This window comes from Aulonocara stuartgranti, assembly GCF_965226115.1.
Source record: "Aulonocara stuartgranti genome assembly, chromosome: 6".
Taxonomy (NCBI): Eukaryota; Metazoa; Chordata; class Actinopteri; order Cichliformes; family Cichlidae; genus Aulonocara; species Aulonocara stuartgranti.
In genome coordinates this window covers 4,604,838-4,628,878 of record NC_138944.1, presented here as the reverse complement: position 1 = coordinate 4,628,878, position 24,041 = coordinate 4,604,838, and the positions used below count along the sequence as shown (strand labels likewise).

Sequence of the window (24,041 nt, the reverse complement as noted above, 5' to 3'; positions counted from 1 at the left end):
ACATATTTAAATATAAGATATCAGATTGTCCCGAAGTAACAAACTGGGGAAGTTTTTGGCCCCTTGATCATATTGCACGTGTTGTCTCTTCTGTTAGTTTAGTCAGAGCTGCTATTTAAGAATTGGAGATTTTAATTCACCCAAAACTAAATTTCTGAAATCTAATGATGTTTGAGAATGCTGCCTCAGAAACGTATGTGCAAACAGTTGCTGTATCATTTAGCTTGTTTGCCAGATTTGGTAGCAAACAGAAGAGATTTGTACAAAGTCAGCATCAAGGCACTTAATTTTAACTTCAAACTTCTGAGGAATGACTTCGGGGTGTAAGGGCGTTCCTGCTCACCTCGGATCGCAGCTCCGCTGCTGAACACAGTTTGGGACATTGTGTTAAATGTGGAATCTCATTTTTTCTCACTTCATCCTCATCTTCCCCCTCCTCCTCCGCAGGCCGACTGTCGCTCCAGAGAATACCTTCGCATACACTTCCCATCTGCAGATACGTGATTCAGAGAATGAGGTAAGCGTAAAAATCTTACACGTGTGGGTCTCACACTTTGTTGTACACGCTCACACATACACACTCCAAAGTATGTGTAGTGACTTCATCGCTAAAGTAATTTACAGTCTTAAAAAAAGCTTTAAAGCCAGTGACTCAAAGGAAATTCCCCAAATCCAAAAGTAAAGCCCAGATTGTTGGTACAAAGCCTCATCATTCTCATCTAATTTGCTGCCGGAATTAAGCAAATCTATTATGTAGATGAATAAACAGAAGATAGAGTTGTCTTCAGAAAACTGAAATTGTCTCAGAGTCAGTTTTCTTACTGCTTATTAGTTCAAGCATTGAAGGGAGAGCGGCAGGAAAGAACCCGTAAAACTGTTCCAAACATTTATGGACTGCACGGCACAAATGCCGATGTCTGTAAGAAAATATTTGAGCTTTATCCTTCATCCTCAGGGAGGTCAGAGGTCATCTACAGTATTTGTGAAGCAGCAGTCCTACAGCTTGTCTTCTGTGACAGGAAATAACTCCATCCTGCCACAGAAGAGTGGACAAGTTTATGTTGAAGAGCCTTTGACGGGTTCTCTGCATTTTCAGGGGGGTGTGGACAGGCCAGAGGTGAACCAAGGACACTTCAGGTGAAGCAGAGACACACAGGCAGTCAGAGAGAGGCAAGGATGAGGAGAGAAAAAGCCTTTGATCCTCTGATTCTCATCTGAAATAACAGGCAGCGCTGCCGAATCTTACCCTACCTTCCTCATTACGGATCAAAGCTGCAGACAGTTAGCACACTCAGATGCTTCGAAAACGCAATCATCTTTCATTTTCCCGAGTATTTTTAATCGTGCACAGAATCAAACCTTTAGGTCTGGAGTGCAGATGCTCGAGCGAGCTCACACTCACGTGCTTGAGGATGTGTGCACCTTCACGTCCCTTGATACCCTACTTGGAAACATAATGGGATGTCCGTGTTCATCCGCTCAGAAGCTTCCTGACTTTGTGAATCCTCTGAGCGCGCTCCACACTTTGATCACCCTCTCTACAAAGAGACTGAGACAGCGAGAGAGGCTTTGTGCTGAGCAGGCAGGGCTACAGCGGGTTCCTCCAGGCCTTAACCCAGCTTTACCCTCTCACTCTCTCACTCACTGCAGGCACATTTGATCAGATGCACTGTACCTTAGTGGTTTGAGCTGAAGTACACACTTTAGGCAGGTAAATGCTTCATTTAAAGAATAGCAAGACTATGATTTGTATGCATGCTGAACATTTTGTAGGAAATTGCTACTTTGAAATGTTTTTCTATCAGAAAAAAGGGATGTTGCATAGGAGCAGGTGAGAACCACCTTCCTAACACCACACACAGACACAATAGTTGCTGTGCTCTTTATTTGTTGCACAGTGCTCGGATTGGGCGTTGTGCCTCGATACTGAATTTTCAGCTGCCGTCAACTCTCCTCCTCACTGTAGCTCCTCCACCTGGTCCCAACGTGCTACTGCATGAATAGAGGAGGCTGATTGGACGTTATGTAACAGGTGTTCCACGCAGCATCCCCTAGCAGTGCACCCTGAACCACCCGCCCCCTCTGTCCTCCCACAGATGAGCCACAAACCACACCCCACTACCACAACACTTAAGTGGATCCACTATGCTTTCCTTATTGTCTGTCTGAGCATCAGACTGATTTCAGTGCTCGATTTCTGAAAACTTTTTTACTCCAGGATCTGCAGGTTTCCATCGCTTTTGTTTTTTTAGGGGCAGCCAATTGAAAGAGTGCTCGTTTAAGGTTTAAAGCTAAAAATACACATTTTTCAAGAGCATAATAGGTTCTTTTTGATGCCAGTTTTTAATTAACTAAATAATTTGTACTGTTTGTTCATCCATCCATTCATTTTCTTCTGTTTTGTTTTTGTTTTGTTTCTCTTCTCTTTCCGTTTGTGGTGGATCAGACGTAATGTGATCAAAACATAAGCCTAAAATATTTCATCATCCAATTTTGTTTTTTATCGTTATCATTTTTTATTTTTGCGTGACTCCAATGATTTATGAGCTCTTTTCCAAGTGTGTTTGAAGCTTTAGACTTGTGAGGTATTTCTGTTCAATATCATTTAAAGGAGCTCTCTAATTTTGACCCGTTTTGGACACTTACTACTCCGGCAGTGCTAGTCTATCTGATTTAAAATATCTAACCTTGTGAAGACTCTGTCCCTGGGTGGCAGAGGAAGAGAAATAGTCTCTGTGTCTGTCGGAAAGAGGAGAGACACATGAAAGATGGAGCAGCAGGAGAGGAGACGAGGAGATCCAATAAAGGAGGGAAACAACAGGAGCTGCAGAAGGAGAGAGACAGAGCAAGAGTGTGGAAAAACAAATCAATGGCTGTGTAAGACAGAAAAGGAAAGGAGTCAAGGCAAGACGATAAAAGCTTATCAGTAATGTGAGTGATAGCGAGATATGCTGGATGTGCTTACCTGTTGTGATTTACTCTGCATGACAGTTTGCTTCTGCCTCGGCTTCAGTTTGTCTTTCTGCTGTTTTGCCGTCTGAGTTCTGCATTTAAACACAGCACAAAGTAAATGACAGTCATCATAACAGTATCCATTATGTTTACAGTAGGGTTTTATGTAACCCTTCATCTATGGGCTGAGGGGGCTCAGTGGTCTACTTGGTGCTGTGTATTTTACATGGGAATTACTGTAAAAATCCAAGTCTGGATTTAGTCTATTCCAGCTGCCATAGGGCGAGAGGCAGAGTGTACCTTGGACAGGTTACCAGTCTGTCACAGGGCTAATACAGAGCGACAGACAGCCATTAACACTCACATTCATGCCTATGACCAATTCAGAATCACCAGATAACCTAACCCCATGCATGTCTTTGGACCACCCAGAGAATTGGGTCAGACTATAACTAGTGAAGTTTCTGGTGAGCATTTATTTTTTGTGCTCCATAATAATGTTGTCGATTAAAACGAGACAGAGAGAAAACTAGTTTAGTAAGTAAAGTTTAAAGGGAGCAGGGAAAGCATAGCTTGTTTCAGAAAAATTATAAACTATGTGGATTCCCCAAGTCCCCAAGTATAAGATTAATATAGATTAGTTTGATCTTTTGATTAATTCAAGAACCAGGAGGAGCACAGGGTGACACACAGGTGGGCTACATCTTATGCAGAAGGTGCATTCTGAAAAAGGAGACTCCACGGTGGTGTCAAGGGAAGACTGTAGCTAGGCAACATTTAATGACAGTCTGTAGGATGGATTCGGAAATCAAGAAGAGGAAGCAAGTGAAGGCAGACGTTAAGGATTAAATGGTGGAAGCTGAAGACGGAAGAATGTTGTGCAAGAGTCCAGGAAGGACTTGAGACAAGCTCTGAGTGGTAGGAAGGAGTTGCCAGATGACTGTGAAAGTACAGCTGATGCGGTGAAAGAAACTGCCATGAATGTGTTTGTTGTATCCTCTGGATAGAGGGAGAAGCATGTGAGGCTGGACACTAAGGAAGGAGAAAAGGACTTTTGGCTAGGAAGAAAGATTGAGCTGGAAAGTATGTGCATCTCCATACGAGAGAAGATGACAGAGGGAAGAAGCTGATGAGCCACAGGCTGAACAGGTTGAGTGCTAGTATTAGTGAGTTACAGTATGTCCAGGTTCTGTTGTTTCATCTTCTGATAGCCCCGTTGTAGCATTGTCACAAACTTTCAATAAGCCATCTGCAAACTATTCAGTTTGAGTTAGTGAGATCAGTTCAATCTACACCCTGCTGTTAGACAAATTTTACTGCCCTTTACAAAAACATTTCTAAAATGTCAAGGATAATGTTGGAGAACTAGTCGGGCCAAGGTTGGGCCGATGAGCTCTGTTGGGAGCAGCCGCACTCATTAAAAACTTATAGCAGTACAAGGACACAGCTTGTTGCTGGTAGTATTCAGCATGAGTATTAACTGGAGGACGGAGCTACAGAGGCATTTGGTGTTTCTATTCTTCCACCTCAGAAACACAGGTACCACCGCCCATCACCGGCTGTCATTCTGACATCTTTTAAACACAATCACTCAGTCTCAGCTCACTTTGGACTGATTAACTGGCCCGTCATGAGCGAAGATGTGTGTTTGTGCCCAGACTGCGTTATATTGGAGTTAAGCTAACATCTTTTTTTGAGTCTGGCACGTGTTAGGAGAGATTTTTTATGCTTCTTCACACAAATATATCTTTGTAGAAATGTACTCATTTTTAATGTGCCGTACTTAAAAAAGATACGTTACGTGAACTTAATACTTTAGCAAAGTAAATTAGCTCTCATTTCTCTTCAGCAAATTAAAGTCAGAAAATATTAGTGTAAACGGCCTTTTCTTAGAAAGCTAAGAATACCTGTGCAACATTTTAAAGAGCATATGTAAATGAGTTAAGTGGATTTGTATGGCTGGTGCAAAACGTAAAGCGCCATTGCTCAGATGCATCTTAACACCTTATGGCGCTGTAACCACCCAGATTTGTTTCACTGGACACTCCCCATCGCCTGACTCTAAACCATGTGCTTACATGACCAGCCCATCCTTGATGGTGCCGCGGTGGCAGATGTATATGTTCATGCAACTGGTCGTTTTTCACATTTTTCTGCTCTTTGCAGATTCTGTAAGTTTTACTGGAACTTTAACTGCTTCACATCGTCATGTCCTATCACAGCAGACCGTGGGGTGGCTGAAGTTGTGTCAGAAACCTCTCCTCTGTTTCTAGTCTCAATTAAGGTGGCCTGTTAATAACTAAATCTTGCTAAACACTACTGTTGGCTACACAAGCCCTAGAAAATGCAACGAAAATTATGAAATGAAACAATATGCAGAGTAAACTGCTCTGTATGTGGGCAAAAACTACAGTTAACTCACTATAAGTACATAAACTCCACATTTACCAATAGGTTAAAGGGACTGAAAAACAGTAGCACAGGTAGAGGAGTTTCCTAATGTTAGCTAACTTCAGTTACTTTGAACTGTAGCATCAAAAACCTCGAGTCCATTGAATCAAACAGGGATTTTTTTACTTTTGAAACATGTCATTTGTGACAGAGAGATTATTTTAGATCAAAAGTCTTGCTTTAAGTTCAAATTTAGTATCATTGTTAGATTTCAGGTCGACACAATATCCCAAAGTTTGCTTCATCATTGCGTGCAGAGGGCGCCGCGGCTCAGTGTGTCCTGCAGGACTGTAGCCTCCGGCTGTGTGTGTCAGGCGCTCGGCCCAGACTGACCCAGACTGTAGAACAAACACTTCTTACGCCAACTCTGCTTCTGAGGGACAGTAAATAAAACATGTTCAGGTGAATGAGGGGCACAAAGCTGTAATGATAGTTTTTTCCTCTTACTCTCTGTGTCCATCTGTTCCTCATTTTCATTCTCTTTGCTGCACGCACACCATCAATTTACAATTTAAGTTAATGTGAAGGAGTACAGTTAGAGATGATTGTTAGTGAGTAAGCCGATATCATTTGTGAGCCACTGATTTACACGAGCAGAGGGTTAAACAAGTTTTCAGCAAACCAAAAGGCTAAACATACAAATTGGAAAGAGAAAACGGAGACGTAAACACAGTTTTTTCCCGTGCAATAAAATTTATTGACATTTCAGCTGTGCTCATTTTCTACCTCGAACTAAAGTGATATAGATAGTCTAGCTGAACAGTTGGCTTTTTAACAGCAAGTCTGATTGTGTGCTCACTTCTGTTGGGTAAGATTTCATTGCTTTGTTCTCGATGCTTTCTCAGACGTGTCACTTTGATGAGTACATGACACACAAATAACAACCTAAGTTGTCAAAAACCAGTGTCATCTGTTAAAGCTGCAGTAGGGTTGGGTTACAGCCTCCTCTGTGTGATTCTGCCCCAAGCAGCAAAAAACACTGATTAATGCTGCCTTAAACCTGCATTTTAAAGCGTGCAGTGTGTTCTCGAGGCTTGTTTTGTAGGCGTTCACAATAACTGCAAATCCAAACATTTGGCCATCAGATTTTTCATATTTCTTCTGTTCATAATCAAATATATGGAATCGTGTTTTTAAGTGTCCAATGAGCTGCCCAGCGTGTATTTACAATCTCTCTTTATCTCTAACATCCCCAAATCCAAATATGCTTTGTCACATCCTGTCGGCGCGGCGTGCAGAGTAGTGTCACCGCATTATTACTGTTTGTTGGGCTGTTTCTTTCACCGTTTCTGTTTTGCACTTTTTCTTTGTCTCTGTGTTTTGTGTGTGCATGCAACAGAAAACAGAAAATGCTCCCTGTTGAATTTAATGTTGAAATTGAAGCTGGAATTATGATGAAGCCATTTTTGTCTGAATCCCCCGAGGACTCCCTTCTATACTTCTCCTGTTTCCTTTTCTTATTAGGCTTCATTTCACAGTCCCCACTCACTTGTTCAAGTTTCACTGGCTCAGCTTCATCAAAATTTATTTGTGCTTTGTATATATTTAGCTCCCTCTAATCCGCTCTGTGACTCCTCCTTTATCTGGCAGTCAGATGCAATCACTGGCACATTCTACTCTGTGTTGAGATATTAGCAGATGGAGTCATTAGTAATTTTGAACTAGTGAAGGGCAACCTTCAGCCAAGATTTTTTTAATAACATGACTCTCTGGCATTTTTTTGGTATCCATGTTTTCTTTCTCTTTTCTTCTCTACTTGTTATTGCTTGACTCTGGGTTGCCTTGATGTGTGTTTCCCTTCCTGCACCCTTCCCAGTGGAGAGAGTTGCACAGCTAGCCTGAGGCTGACATAGTACAGTAACAGTGAAGAGTGTGTATACTATGAGTGTGCATTTCTGTGTTTATGCATTGATGGGGTGATAAGTAAGAAGACAAATTGCAAAAGGGTCGGGCAGTGCAAGGATGGCCAGGGGTTTGCGTGATCAGATTTAGGAGGTTGTGAGCAGAGATGATGGGGAAGGAGATGAATAACGAGATGATTTGAAACCTAAAAGCTGGGAGGAGGCGAGAGGAAGAGTTGGCATCATTGGACTATAAGAGTTTCTCTCCTTGTGTATTTCCCATTTCTATCGGCATTCTGTCATCAGTTTCCACGTCAGCAGAGATACAAATTGCATAGAAAACAGAAGAGAGGAGAAAGTAAAAAGGACACGTTGCACTTAAAGACTGACTCCCTGGGATAAGAAGAGGAGGAGGAGGAAAGAGGAGAGGAGTAAGATGTCGAGGGAGTTTCTAAAGGAGAAAAGCCGATGCTTTATGTGGAATTCTGCAGATAGAGAAACGACCCTCCCCTCTCTGTCTTTTTCTTCTTCTTTTTATTTATCCTCCCTCCCGTCTGTCTGATGCATCGGAGGAGAAACTGCATTAATTCCACCATGGTCGCACACAGTAAACCCTCGGCATCGCATTTTGTGCCGCCTTGCCTACCTCTGGCAGGATGCCGCTCAAGTACTGATAAATTGCCACCACCCACCTCATTTTTCACCGCAGCCGTCTCATCGTCAAACACACTGACACAAAACCCCTGTATGCTCCTCAGCAATAACAAGAACAATCGCTGAACCCCAGGAATCAGAGACGAGGAGATAGAGGGGAAGGACAAATGGAGAGGTGGATAAGTAGGTGTGTTCTAGGAAGGGGGCAGAGAAATGAAAACACAGCTGCAAACATTAATTTAGTTTTAGTTTAACATGCTTTGGGCATCATTTTCACATTTGTCAGCAAACATAACATAACTTTGTGTTTGGAGTTTTGATTTTTACATTGAATATATAGGATATACTGGATTCCTGTTTTGACATCTTTACCGTAAGCTTTAGTTTCATTGTAATATTTGAATATGTTTTTACTCTTCTTCGTTTAGAGTTCTTGTTCTCTATTTAGCTTCAGTTCCTTTTCTGAGTTTATCTCTTGTGTTTTTAGTTCCCTCAGCTTTTCCCTGTTTGTTTCTCCTTTTGTCTCATCTCTGTAACAATGCCTTAGTCCCCCCTGTGTTTTTTAAGTGTTCATTTTTATGTCTATGTTGGTAGCCTTTAAGTCATTTCCTCTGTGTTCCCCCATGAATGAATTCATTTCTGATTATTATTAATCTTTGATTTTTGAGGGGCTCCTTGTTTCAGTATGGTGATTGCTCATTTTCTGCTTTACTTTGATACGTTTCCTCTTGTTTGCTGCTTTGGGTTTTGCTTCCTCCTTGTCTGATGGTCTTCACCTGTGTCAATTGCCTGCACGTGCACCTCGTTCCACAGCTGTGTCTAATCCCCAATCAGCCCTCAGTTAGCATATAGTCCAGTCCTCCGTACTCTGTGAAGGTGTGCAAGTTCTGTGGATTTTCTTCATGCGCGATCAACTGCTTGTTTTTTTTCCCCCCTGCCCCTTATTTTTCTTTTGCCTCCTGCATTTGAGTCCATCTCTGAAGTCTAACTAATCATTTGCGATAGCATATGAAAAACAACTTCAAGACACTGACCAAGATAAATCTTTCCTCAGTCCTCTAAACTGGCCTTAATTTCCCCCACAGTTGCCAGTTCTGATTTTATGTCTTTCCGTTGCTTATTTCAGGAAAGAATGGTGACATATATTTATTTATTTTTTGCTTAGCTCTTTTCTGACTCTGGGGACAAATGTGAAATATTGTTAGTTTAAAGACCATACTGATTTTTACACATCTATGTACAAAGATAAGTCAGAAAATATACAGAGACTGACATTTAATAGCAGAATAGAGAACAGTGATGTATGGGATCCACCGCCAGTAATAAAATATATATAAAAAAGCACAATGGTAGGTTGTGTCTGACCTCTTGAGGTTGTGGTCAGGTGCATTTTTAAGGAGCTGATCATTATGATCCAATAAAGGTGAAAAAGTTGCAGAAATCAAGCATTTAAAAAAAGGGGGTGTTATTATTAAAAAGACATGTAAGTTTCAGGGTGTGCAAAATTTTCAATGAGAGTTTTAAATGATGATCAAATCCTGATGTATAATCATGTTTCCATACTTACATGTTGTTCAGCATAACAATGCAGGACAGTATCATTTGTATGCATTACATCACCGTTGCTGTGGGTAAACATGGTCGCCATGTTATGGCAGAATTTCTTTGTGTAGTTTTAAGTAAGTTAAAGGTAAAATACAGTTTTATATACACACACATGGTCATGTGAATAGCTCTACTGTCCCCACATGACACAATGTTTCACCTACAGGAGGATTTCATTGACGTCGAGGTTTCAAACGGTGGCACAAGAGGATTAAGGTCTTTTTTTTCAGCTGCTGATGAGTTTTGAATTTAAGCTGTGTCACTGCACGACACGACAAATATTTGTTGCCTGCTTCCGTATCCCAACAGTGCCATCAATTCCAGCCACATCACGGTAAAAAAAATTCCCCCAGGCAGTCGTGTTGGAAGGTTTGAGTCACACCGCAGATTCCTGCCGCATACTGCTCTGTTCGCAGGACACCGGTTCGGCAGGAGAAAGGTCTTTGGGTGACTCAAAGATGTGGAAAGACACATAGACAAGTTAATCCATTTCTCTCTGCTGCCATCATGCTTTGACCTTTTCTGCTGGTGAATAATGTCAGTGAGAGGGAGTCATGCCTGATATCGAGGTTCATGCACTGATGAACCGCTCCAACAAATCACTGGGTGGAAAGATCTTGTTTGTCTGTTTCTGAGTAAAATGTGGGGGTACATCACACCCCCTCTGTGTCTCCATATGCAGGAAGAACTATGACTTGGAGAAATTAGAGGATTATTGGGGAACAAGACTTGTTTGAAACTACTGCTGTGCTTTTACTAAACTTGTGGTTAGTTTTGTGGGACAAATAACTAGAGACAGTTTTACTAAATGGATAAATTAATTCCCATTAGTTCTGGTATAACATTTGTTAACAGTGATGTTAAAATAATGTTTTTGATTTGCATGAGGTGCGATAAAGTTTTACAATTCGACTCGCAACTTGCAAGATCAAGTGCATCTCTGCACCACTTCCAGCTCAACCTCCATTTTCGATGTGTCGGTCGTGTGAGCTGAAACTAGTCATCTGTCAACTGGAATTTCATTTTGGTAAAGAGGATATAGTTACGAATCTTCAGGGAGGCAGGAAGCCACACTGTAGGTTGTTTGCACTGAAAGTTCTCCCTCAGATGTGTGATGATGTTACAGGAGAGGAGAGTGCTGACAGTCTCACCCTGAGGGATGAAGCCGAGGTGCGCAGCCCCATCAGTCTTTAATAAAACAGAAAAAACCAAAAAGCTTCCTGGCAACATTGCTGATCTGTTGCACTGTGTGTGGACACTTTCACAAAACCGGACAGTTACATTCTGCAGTTATCTGTTATGTGCTTTATTATAAGTCCATGTCGAAATTGTAGTATCTGGTCACATGTTATATATAGACTGGAAATAGAAGCTCAAAGGTGCACAATAAGATAACCTTGAAGTGGATTTGATCTAAATTTGGGTTGAATTTTGCCACGTTTTGACTGATTTGCTGCTTCACTGTACAGTAAATCATGAGTTAAATTTAATACCAGGTTAGAAATTTAATGTTATTTCTCTCAAAGATGAATTCCAACAATTTTAACACAGTACGATCAGTTTACCTTTGGGCTCTATAGTCTGAAACTATGAGAAATGACTCATCTTTCTTCAGGTATAAAATGTCTGAGGAACATTTCTAAATGCACTGAGACAAATAATCCAAAGGGTAATTTTTTTAAGTTTTCTTGGAAAATTCCTCCTTACTCTGTGGATATACAAATACTACTGAATCATTAGAGTAAACTTTGTAAGTTGGAGAACTGTAGAATATTTTAGTTCCTGAAGACATATGAGTCAAAGTGATAAATCACTGTGCCTTTAGTCTGAACAATCTAGCCATGATTAACTGCTTGGTTCTTATTGTGCAGTAAATTATTCTCCCTTTCATGCGGATATGCTGTTCCTATCTTCAATGCCGTGTTAGAGACTAATGATGAGGAGCTTCAATTGAATTTTCACAGCATCTAAATGTAAAAGATGAATGTTCAGAGAGTGTGTTTGACACGGCCTTTAATGACACTTTTCTTTATATTTCTGAAAGGCTAAACCCAAAAAGAAACCCTATCTGGGCTTTGTTCTGTTTCGTATTCATTCTCCCAGAAATGAAAAACAGTGTCTCTTTGACCTCGCACCGTGTCTCCACCTTTATCTGCAGCCTCCCGCTCTGTTGTGGCAACCTGACATGTGAGTGATTGATAGACGGTGGGGCTGACACCGCCTGGTGCTTGACTTATAACGACAAGTGCTCTGCTGCAGCATCGGACAAATTGCCTTGTTTACATCCAATAGAAGCCTTGGCGCCAACACAGCCATCCACACCAGCATCACACCTGTGTGTTTTTACCCCAAGCAGGTGTCTTCACCATCAAACTTCTCACATGGCCTCCCTGTAAACTATAAAATCAATTGGGCCTTTTTTTCCCTGAGGCTTCTAAAGACAAATCAATTGAGGACGATCCATTGTAATAAGGACGTATCAGCCTTGGACGAGGCAGACGAGATACTGGGGGTTATTTGATTTTCCTGCGAGGGGGAGAGAGGCTCAGCTGACAGGGCCAAGGCTTTTGTTTTCATTGAGTGGCTATTATGTGAAGTCCACCCCGCTTAGTGGCTCCATCGTTGCTGGCAGCAGACCGCTGCGCTCCCACTTGTAAGGTGTTTTAGTCAGCAGTGATGGTCGGCTTCGTCAAGAGTGGGATTAATTCTCTCAGAAGCCTTTCCCACCGACGTGGACGTTTTGGGCATTAATGAGATTCCCACCTTAGCTTTGTTGCATAACATTGAACTGTTGTGTTAAGATAAGATAAGATAAGATAACCTTTATTAGTCCCACACGTGGGAAATTTGTTTTGTCACAGCAGGAAGTGGACAGTGCAAAAGTTATGAGGCAAAAAGACCATCTAAACTATTGAGTTGTGTGTTCACTAGGGTGCCTGCTGGTCCATGATGAGGACGTTAAAGTCCAGCCATTTATGTTCAAGTGTTCAGTGCTTTCGTTCAGAGAGCAGTAGCTTTATTAAACCTTCCAACCAATGTTGGGGCAAAAATGAGCTGAGCCACCATTTAACCCATCGTTTCCTGAGTATGACAACATTTTAGCGTAAACTTTGAGGCTTGTTTGTTGTTTTTCAAGCTTTAAATAGCTCTGGATGATTTAAACAGATTTAAGTCATAAAACCTTTGTTTTAATTTAGCTTTTAATGAGTGCACCAGTTTTTTATTTCGCTTTATTAGTTTCTTTTGGACTAATAAAAATTTTAATAATACCTTTTTGGCTCTTTTCTATTTTTTAATGAAGTGCTTAGTTCTTCTATTTTGTGTTTCTCTTGTAATTCTTGGATTTTTATTTAGTTTATTAACTTTCGTTATATGAACTGTGCTGTATAAATAAATTGATTGAAAAGTAATTTCGTGTTGTGGTTCATAAAGAACTCCGAAGTCACTCGGGGCTTTTAGCAGCTGTGGAGCTGTTGTTGATACAGGATTGCTGAGGCACTTAGTTGCCTGTGAAAATCTTTGCACTTAATTTTCTTTTGTTTAACAAACTAAAGACTGGTTTGAAAATCTATACCGTGCTAGCATGTCACACACACTGATACCTCCTCATCAAACATCTGCCAGAGGTGTTTTTTTAAAGTTTGCTTTTGTGTTGGATGACCCTTTGAATTCTATTTATGTAGTGCCGCCAGTTCACAAGAAGCACTTATATTTGAAGGCCCAACAGTTTTAGAGAGAAACACCAAATCAGTAAGATTTGGCAACAGTAGGAGGGAAAAACCTCTTTTTGTAACAGGAAGAGATCTTCAACCAAACTAGATTCAGGGCCAACATCCAGATCCATTCCAACTTTTTATTAATCCTCTAAGCACAGCTGAAAACTACCACTGACTAAGTAAAAGATAAATTAACTGGATTCAGAGCATTAGGAGATTCTCCAAGAGAGGAGACGGGACATCCACGCCTCTGTGTTGTTGTTTTGTTTTTTTAATTACTGACTCTCCCACTTTACAGCTCTTTGCAGTTTTGCATAAGTTTGCATAAGTACCCAGTGTGTGTCATATCAGATCGGATGCACACATCATATTACATCAGATGCATTGACACTAAACTTTTTGTTGGTAAGTCATCATTATGATGAGGTGCTGCAGTGGTAGGTGTTTCTGTCCCCTTTCACTCTTTCTGTCATATTTACCCACATACACGCACACTTGACTTTAAACTCTTCTATAACATATGCACACACTTATGCCCATGTACACTCATTATAACCTCTGAGGAAATATAGTTTGAAGCCTCTGAAATAATCACGTTCTGATCTGCAGCATCAGCCTCTCATATTGACATCCCACGGTGCCATTATCCCCTCTCGCCCACGTGTGGCTCTTCACTCACATTTCCCACATTTCCCCTGAGGTTCCCACTGCAGGTATGTGTTTGAGCTCATGAGTATGGGCTTTCCTATTTATTTATCTTGCAATATGCCGTCATGCTTACACTTCACCGTGGGAAAAAGCTTCAGCTTATATGCACACACACACACGCACTAACCCCACTTGCTCAGTCACACACACATTAGTCACTATAAAGAACCCACAGGCTCTTTCACTGCAGCCCACTGTAATGCTCCGTCTCACAGGCCATTCATAAGCCAGAATGTGCTTGTTGGTGCAGAGTAGATCAACATGAGTAGTGGCGGCTTGTATTGCCTGCAAGTTTCCTAAAGAGATCCTGTTCCATGCATCACGCCCACTGCAGCTGATTTGCATCAGAGTAATATGGTGTTTTACTCCAGGCAAGAGGCAAGGGTGTGATTTGTTGACGAGATGAGCAGTGAATCAGCTATGTTGGTATTTGATTTCAAAGTCAAATGTCACACACATGCATGCAAGCGTCATCTACTCTACGTTCATGAATTTATGAAAGACAGCTTGTCACAGTCAAGTCAAATTTATCTGAATAGCATTATTTAGACACAGGGTAATGCAGAGGGCTAGAAAGAGGAATGCAAAGAGACAGTTACAATGTATAAACAATATATCTGTGCATGTTGTTAAGTAAAGCATGCACAGGCAGTGATGACAGAAATGTAACAACAACAATATACAATATACCGTGTGTAACCACAGAAAAACACCCATTAGAAATTAATATAAGGTTAAGAGGAGGTTGCAGACATGGTTTATTGATAAGTCTAATAAAGATTTAGTTTTAGCTGATCTCAGGGAGCTTGTTCCACAGGTGAGGACCATCAAATCTAGAGGCTGCTTCACTTTCTTTTGTTCTAATTCTGGCAACACACAGAGGGTCTGTTCCTGCTGACCTGAGAGTTCAGGATGTTTCGTAAGGCAAAAGAAGATTTGAAATGTAGCTCGGCCCTTTTAGTGATTTGTAAACTAGTAGAAATATTTTTAAATCTATCCTTTGGGACACAGAAAAGCTTGAGAATAGGAGTAATGTGCTTGATCGTTTTAGCGTTTGTTAAACTACAGAAAATGTAGCTATGTGGCAGTAGGGCTGATTGTTATAGGTGCACTGTATGCATGTTATGTTATGTCAGTTCTCTTCACTGACAGGATGTAACAGATGGATACTTCATCTTTTCTCCCCCTTCTTATCTTGGATTCAGTGTCAAGGCTCAGCAGCTAAAACCTGACGTTTAATGTCACACCTGCACCTCTGCCCATCCTGTCTCTTTATCTTTCTACTGTACATTTCTTTTTTCTTTCTAACTTTTTCCTCTTCTGCCTTTCAATCTTATTTTTTTCTTTCTCCCTCCTTTTTTCTCCACATCCAATTTTGTCCACCGTTCAGATGACTTTTTTCCCTATTATCTTTGCCTTCCTCTTCTTCATTTCTCCAGCTTCAGTCGTCTCTATAACTCTGCCTCCTGTCCATCAGCTGATTGTGTCTTATTTTAAGTGTAATGAGATAATTTTGACTAGAAATAAGACAAATATACTTGGTAAGATTTTGAGTTTTTGCAGTGTATACACAGCTGTCAGGAAAGGCAGTGAATCATATCACACTGTGCACTGGCCCAATCAGAATTCAGTATGAAGGAGCATCTCTTCAAAGCGATTGTCAGCTATTGGCAAGCAGCTGCTGTAGAGCAGAAACCATAGAGACAGATGGACAGCAAATGGAAGGACTGTAACTGAACTTCTTGCTGTTCACTGATTCTCTTTGACTGATTAGTCAAGAAGCTGCACATGTGGTAGGGACAGTTCAGCCAAATGAGTCAGGCTAGGTATGGAGATGTAGTGTAAGTTATTGAATCCTGAGCAGAATTTAAACACACTGTCAGCTTTTATTAGCCGTCACAATAGTGCTCTGTTCCTGTTCGCTCTTCCACTGGCTGAAAAGGAGAGAATATTCCTTTTTTTGTAAATAATTTCTTTTTGGAAAGGAGCCAGTGGGCTTCAGCAGGCAAGCTGTTGATGTTAACACTGCCAAAAGCAGTCTGTGGTCTCTGCTGCTAACAATGCCTTTACATGTTGCTAATAGCAGTAGACCAACATAACACCTATTGTACTATTACTAATACTACTGTTGAGCTGATTTCAGGATAATCTCATTAGGATCCATTGTTTTCAAAGGAGTGCCGACAGTGTTTCATTATCGACTGCAAATGCTAGATAAACAAAAACCGAGCGAGAGCACAGAGAAAGAAAAAGCACCAGAGAATAATTTGTAACAAAATCACTTTTGTGTTACTAAATTCAAAGCATGAAAAACATTAGTTACAAAAAGTACAAATGCTAAAAGAGATCAGATGGTGACATTAACTACTTTTTTCACATGGTTGTGACTGACATGAGGCACATTTGATAAAGAAATGCCACAATTTAAACAGTCCAAAAGGATTCAGTGTTTCAGTTTGGGCATCAAGTTAAATGTGTTCTGCACAGGCTGTGTTTCTCTCACACTCTGAGCTCCGTCTTTGCTGCTTTTCACTGGCACATTTCTGTGGATCCTTGTGCATTGCCTCCACCACTGCATCAGTATTCCAGCTTTAAACCATTGGCTGAAATTCGAATTGCATCATCTGCATGCTCATTTATATCTATATTTATATCTTACTGCCTTGGCCAGTGCATCCTTATTTATCCCGTAGGTGCAGCCTCCTTTTTATCGCCCCACTTGAAAACGTCTTCATTAAAAACTTATTTCTGTATAGCATAATCCAATTAATGATAACCGTAAACTTATATATGAGAAGTTTAATCTGCAACATTATGTTTTATGCACAGCTGATGCATTTGCAGTGTGCAAAGTCTGCTCCTCTAAGTTTCTGTCATAAATATTTGGAAAAAGTGTCAGCTCCTAATGTGCTGTTGATGTCATTTTGAATCATGAAGGCATGAGTTCTTACAAACTCAGCCTCTGATCTTGACTTGTGGCCTGTCACCACACCGCAGATGTCAGCCATAAATTTTGGTGCTTCTACATTTTTTCTTCCCCCCTCCATAAGTCGGTCAGCGTTGTGCGTAGGTAGCATCTCCTGGGGACCAGCTCAGTGCCAGGTGTCCCATTCTCTGTCACACTGCCATGTCCTTATCAGTCAGGTTACTGCTAACGTCACAGTGTTGAGCTGAGGCCTGAAAGTGCATCATCTCACATACTCCAAGTTCTATATTATCACGGGATACCTGTCAATCATCCTCTCCTCTCTTTCATCTGGATACTTCATGGGTGTGACCAGTAAATACTTTTTTAATTGACTTCTTCTTAACGGAAACTAGTTCAGACTAGTGAGAGTAAGACTATTCCAATGATTTTATAAATATGAGATAAAAAAATGAAAACTCTTGCACTCTTTTCAGCAGCCAGAAAAGAGTGCAATGCTGGAGAAGAGGTGCTGCCCCAAGACGTGGAATTTATCAGGATGTTGTTCATGATTGGGGGAGAGTACACTTTACCAAATCTCTGTAATAAAGAGACAGCTGACACTCCAAAGGGTTCAAGTTCTAAGCTTTGGAGGCAGAGAGAAGAGCTCAGAGAAGAGCTGCTCCTCCACATTGACAGGAGTCAGCTGAGGGGGTCTAGGCTTCCGGGACAGACCCAGGACATGCTGGGGAGATTATGGGCTAGGTGTATTGGCTTAAAAAAAGTACTGTAATTATTTACAAAGAGAAAAATGTGACAGGATCGCATGTAAAATGTAGGAACTCTGGGATTTTGTTTCTCAAGATGCAAAATATAGTGAAGAGAGAATTTAAATCAAGCGCACAACCTGAGTTACAAACATTTGTGAGGTGTGAGGGAGGTGGGGGATGCCAGATCGGGGGGCTCCCTTCCAGCTCTCCTCTCTGCTCTCTCCTATCTTGTCCCTTTTGTCTTACTTCTCTCTATCACCTTTTCTATCCCTTTGAAGAAGTGAGGCTCCATAAATGTTAAAGAGGTAAGTATTACTTCTCAGTTGCAGTGAAAATTAACTGTAGAAACTAAACAGAAGAAAGAAAAAGAGAAATAACAATTTAACCAGAGGTGGGACCAAGTCATTGTTTTGCAAGTCTCAAGTAAGTCTCAAGTCTTTATCCTCAAGTCTCAAGTCAAGTCTCAAGTAATGTCAGGCAAGTCAGAGTCGAGTCTCAAGTCACTGGTGTAAAAGTCCGAGTCAAGTCACAAGTCTGAAACTTTGAATTTCAAGTCCTTTCGAGTCTTTAAAAAAAAAAAAAAACCGAAAAAATAATGTTGCAGTTATGCTAAATGTAAATATTAGACCATGTAATTTTAAAATCTGTGTTTTTCTCAACACATGACAAAATAGTGAACTTAGAAAATATACACAAATTGTGAAATTGCACCTCTATAAAATGCAGCTCAATTAAACCTAGCTCCAAGAATAATTTTCACCGACAGTTCTGAGATAAGCTGCATGTTATTCTTGGATGCGCTTGTAGGACCGGCTTTAAAATTGCATGACAAAAATATCATACACATTAAAAAAAACTGTATCACCAACGTAGCCTGGACAACATTTGCTAGTTAGATGAAGTCAGCTATCTCATCTTAGCATATTTATATGCATATTTATAATCATACGGTTCTTGGAGTGAGTGCATACACTCATGAAGTTTAGTAACTTCAGGTCACTGCAACAAGCCCAGGTACAGTTTACCGACGGATGGGTGCAGGACCTTGAAACGCACCGTGTAGAACAAAAGACCATCGTACGTATCATAAGTTTACCAGTCTCACAAATCGTCATCATAAATACACATTCCTTAACCGTTTATTAATAGGACCTTTGAGCTCAACGGTAATTAATTAGTAGTGGAAATAATTTCTGGTACGCGTTACAGAAATGTAGCAGTGACAATAATACTGTATGCTGTAATCGTACTGGGCAATTAGTGATACAAAAAACCTGTTTTATCCTGTGAATAAAAGTATATGTTTTTGTCAATGTACCATAATAACAGAAGCGAAACACAATATTGTGTCAGGACAATTCACTATTTATGCACAATAAATAAAGGAGCATAGCGCGACAATTTCTGTTCAGCGCCAGACTTGCTTGTAACCTATATCACCAATTATGTTAAGAAAAATGACGTATTAACTACTAAAAAACACTGACCTTCGTGTAAATGCTTGGAGCAGACTAACCTGTGAGCTGGAGTGTTCTGGGACGTTATATTTGATCTTTGAATGGCTGCAATCCAGGCCATCCAGTCGCGTCTTTGTTACTTCGGAAACATGGCTTGAACAATTTCTCTTCAACAACGTAATCCGATAACAACCGATCTCTTTACCCGTCGGCTTCCCGTGGCTGTCATGCGACCGGCTATTGCAGTTAATAATACAACAGCTTCTTGACATTTTTGTGTTTCTTTTTATCGCTGTATAACTGATTTTAATTGAAAGCCTGCGTGCGCTAGTACCGCTTGCCACGAGTTCCCAGAATCCTTTGCGGTTCTACCCGTGAATGACGTCACATTTTCAATCTCTATATAATATGCATGTTAAATTTTATATTTGGGGTGAAATATCAAGTCTTTTCAAGTAAACCGGTTCAAGTCCAATTCAAGTCCCAAGTCATTGGTGTAAAAGTCCAAGTCAAGTCACAAGTCTTAGAACATTTTTTCAAGTCAAGTCTAAAGTCATAAAATTAATGACTCGAGTCTGACTCGAGTCCAAGTCATGTGACTCGAGTCCACACCTCTGAATTTAACATAAACCAGTGACACTCCGGGGCCTGATCAACCCTGGCAGGGCCTCCTTAGATGAGGGTGTCTAGTGATAATGGCCAAAACACCCGATGAATCCAAGGCCCACTACTGACGATGTGTCCCAAATTTTAATATGATAATGTAGATCAGATCTCTAATCCCTAAACCTAACCACGAAAGAAAAAATTGGCAGATTAGGTTGGGTAAAAGACTGAAAGTTGAGGTACACAATGATGTGTCCCCCTGGTAAAGTTCTTGGCTGGAAGCAGTGCTTAATCAATGGAAAAAACACAAACTTTGTCCAAAAACCTCTCATGTTTAACTGTTTTCCACTTTTTCTTTGGTCATTTTAGCCTTTTTGGCCAGGGTGAAGGGAGTATCTGCCATCAAACAAGAAGACAGCCGCATGTAGCTATGATGATGTTTGCTAGTTCACCTTACATGCATTAATTTAATAACGTGGTTAGCCTACTCAATGTAAATTACACACGAACAACATTAAGCTCCTCACGCAGAGAAGAACGGCTGCTGCTGCATCATCACCCGTCATCATTTCTGCTACACTGGCAGGGCTAGGGGCCAGGACTCTATTCTTCGGGTTCTTGGGGGATGTTGCTAACTCCCGGTCCGATAACAGGCAACCCACCTGCAGTAGATGTGCTCGGTGTGAGGTCTCGCAGCAAGCTATCAAATACGATGCATTTCTCGGCTTTTAACAAAATGCTATACGTCGCCAGGTGTTTCATCAGATTCGAGGGGTTACCTCCTTTGCACAGCATCACCTTAAAGCACTTGTTGCAGGCTGCTGAGTTTGCATCTTTTGCTGTGAAGTACAGCCAGACTTTTGACCGCTTCGCTTTGGACATTTTTAATCTGCTCTAAAGAACGTACGTACCTGGGCCCGCCTACTACACTTGCAAAGGTAAAATGATTGGCTAGAATCCAAAGTGTACGACATCTCAGGGGAAAAAAAGCACCGAAATAAAGCACCGAAATGTGCGCTGCTTTTCGGTCTGGTTACTACCGTTTATGTCAGAACCGGTGCCATCATGGCACCGGATACCGGTACCCCTCCCTAGTCAGGGATTGTAACATCTAGTCCTTTTACTGAATCAGAATGTGATACGCATGTCTTATTTTTTGCACTTGATATTGAAATGAACTGACTGCACCTGTGTTTGTAAAGAATACAACTGTAAATCACCTGTAAAACTAATCACACCTGTCAGCACTATTTTGGAGATTACCCACAATCCCCAGATCTGGCCCTATGACTCTTGGCTGGCTTGGGAACCACTGAGCCTAAGAATGTGAGGCTGACTATAGATACAAGAGGTCTGAGCAGTTAAAGGTGAAAACCGATGAAGCTGTAAAAAATCTTGACTTTTCTTAAAGTGAAAGAACCTAAAGTAAAAGGCTGAACCTTGATGTTTTTATTTTTAAAGGTTTTAAATAGAATATATGTCTCCACACATGAATCATGTATCTGCACATAAACTCTTTTACAGTGCACATTGATCTCATTCAAACTTCAGATGAAAATCGACCTTGCTGCACTTCGATTGCACAATCTCAGCTTTCATAGTGACGGATTCATAGGCAGCAGTGCTTAATACCTACACACACTTTCTGTAATTCACTTTCCTGAGAGACTTGCCCATCAGTGACACGTGAATGTGGTCATACTGCCACTCCCCCAAAAAAACAAAACAAAACATAGGATAGTGTAGGGAAAGAGCTCAAGGTAGGCGCTGTCTTGCGGTAAATGACAGCTTTTGTAGTTATTTATTGCACTTTTGTGAAGCTGTTTGAATTTTAATTGAATGTGAGCATGAGATTTACATATTCTTGTGATGTTTTCTAAATGTGTAAACACTGAAATGGCACAAAGACGGAGCGATCAACAAACTGAACAGCTCCACATTCATATATGTCCTCTGGACTGGGATATTAATATGTATACTTACATAATGTGCTTAAATGAATAAAGATACATGAGATAAAATAGTCAAGAATCATATCCAAGGTCATGTATACTGCTTAAGGGACACCTCAGGATTCATTAAAACAACACAGATACAAAACTTTAGTTCTGTCATAAATTACTCATAAAAGTGAAAATACATTTTCACCATACAGAAAGCATATTTTGGTATGGTACAGTCATGGATAAGTTTTGGGACAGTAACACTTTTTTGGGTAATCTTGTCTTGGATGGATTGAATCAAAACAATCAGAATGTAAATGAGGTGCAGACTGAGCTTTAATTTAAGACCTTTAACAACAACACTGCACAACTGTGTAGGAATTACTGCCATTATTATGCAAAGCAAGAAAGTTCCAGTATAAGACACGTGCAGTCTGCAGTAAATTGCATGCTATGAATCTTAGTAAATCACTTCGTATGATTCATTTGAATGCTCTCTTCCCCTAAACCTGTGTACACATTTCAGGCACAAAACTGACACTGTGTCCATGTAATGCATCCAGCACTTAACACACTCATGTTGTTCATGGTTTGTAAAGTCATTATGGTACAGATGTAACTGGGCCATAAATTACATATTGTTATAATTACACAAAATGGGTTCTAGACCCCAAACCGTTCCTTTTATACCTGACTTTTCGGACTGCCAAGCCTGTAGTTATGTTCATTATCAGTTAGAGCCCCTCCTCATCCTTTTCCTCTTCTTCTGTGGTGCACCCCTATAAGTTCCGGAGTACCCCTTTGGCCTCTCCCCATATCTACCATTCCCCTGTGGGAGAGGTTGGTGTCATTTCTTTTCCAACACTGTATAACACACATATACTGTATATTTAGCCACCCTGATGTTTCTGATTGTGTGTTTTTAGTGCAGTTATTGTCATCAGTATGCCTGTCTTTGCTAGATGCTATAAATGTGTAGTACTTGTGCGCCACATATGTGTTCTAGGCACCGTCAATGCTAGTATGAATGGATAATTCTTGCTAGCTTGGAAGTTGTTGGGTTGAGCTAACCCTCTTCCTGACTTGGTTGTAGAAGCTGGAGCGAGTTAATTACTTGGAGGTCTTTCTTTCTTTTTACCTTTCATCGTCAGACACAACACAGAAACACACTGGTTACGCAGACAAAACAAATAGGAAATAAATTCCTCAGTTAAAAAAGCAGTTTAGTTATTTATTGTCTGTCGCTGGACTTTTGTGAAGTATTTGTGGTATCAAACTGCTCAGTTCTGTTTTTCCTAGCAGAATGTTTACTTGGAAAGGTCAGTGAAAGGTTTAACAAGAAAAGGCCAAACAAAGTAAAAACTGTCAGAATAGATGCAAAGCAAAACACTGGAAGTGGGGCTTTTTTTATGTCATGATGGTGGGTCAACATCGCTCATTTTTATTGCCTTTAGAGCCCTTTGTGAACTCAACCACCCAAACACTCCAGATACCCACACAGGTGACGTGGGTTAAGTGTCTGATGCCATTATGCATTAGTGATTAGGGCTCAAGGTGAAGATCTTATGTGTGAGTCTAGCTTCTCTCTCTGATGTACAGCAAGCAAATGTCTGGTTCGCTAATTTAACGTTATGATTGTCCCATGCAGCTGAAAATAATCATAGTAAAATACGACAAGAGGAAAAAAGCAGTAATTCAACTCTCAGTGTAGCAACAATACAAATTGACTATTTCATTAATGTATGAGACATATGGGAGCACATGCATCAATAATTTTGGTTTCTTGGTACTTTTGTAAAGTAATAGTTTGAAAGTGTGCTCGTGGTATGAAATAAATAATAAATAGGAAACTACAGCCAGCAGCTCATTAAAGAAATACTTATTTTATATTTTTGTTTCATTAATCAAAAAATACACAGAATATTAAGAAATGCATGAAGTAACCATATCCACCAAGAAGTTTATACTTTGCGTACTGTACGCAGATTTTATAGAAGTACTGTTAATGTTAGTAATTGAGCCTTAGAGGTACCACTCTGTTTGTAGCTTCTCCCCAATCACAGCTGGGACGGCATCAGCCTCTTTGGATGGATATTTCTGTGGCATGTCCACAGGAAGGAAGGATGTCTGTGTTGTTGATACGAGAAAACACATTATGACAGCAAAACATAGCATAATCTAAGATAATTATTGCTCCTATATCAACTGAAAGTACAATATGTATATCAGCCGTAAAAGGTGACCTAAAGCTGTTTGGAAAATTAGAGGTCTTTACACAAAACAGTGACCTCATATGCATCAGTGAAAACAGCTCAGCACCTCCACAGGCTGTATCTGTAAGGCCCTTGGCCTCTGTCTGCACCCCACATGCAAAGACCATAAAGGGCAGCCTTCGCATGGTACATCAGAGCCCCCTTCTCTCTCACACACACA

At 40.6% G+C, this 24,041-nt stretch overlaps 1 protein-coding gene across 1 annotated transcript in view; it reads left to right on the top strand.

Moving 5' to 3' along the window:
- Positions 1–24,041, top strand: part of LOC309709140 (endonuclease V-like) — a 73,261-nt gene that overhangs the window by 37,042 nt on the left and 12,178 nt on the right. The window contains exon 8 of the mRNA XM_082537614.1: positions 448–517. Coding sequence (XP_082393740.1) covers positions 448–504 — 57 coding nt within the window. The 3' untranslated portion in view covers positions 505–517. The remainder of the gene's footprint in view (positions 1–447; positions 518–24,041) is intronic.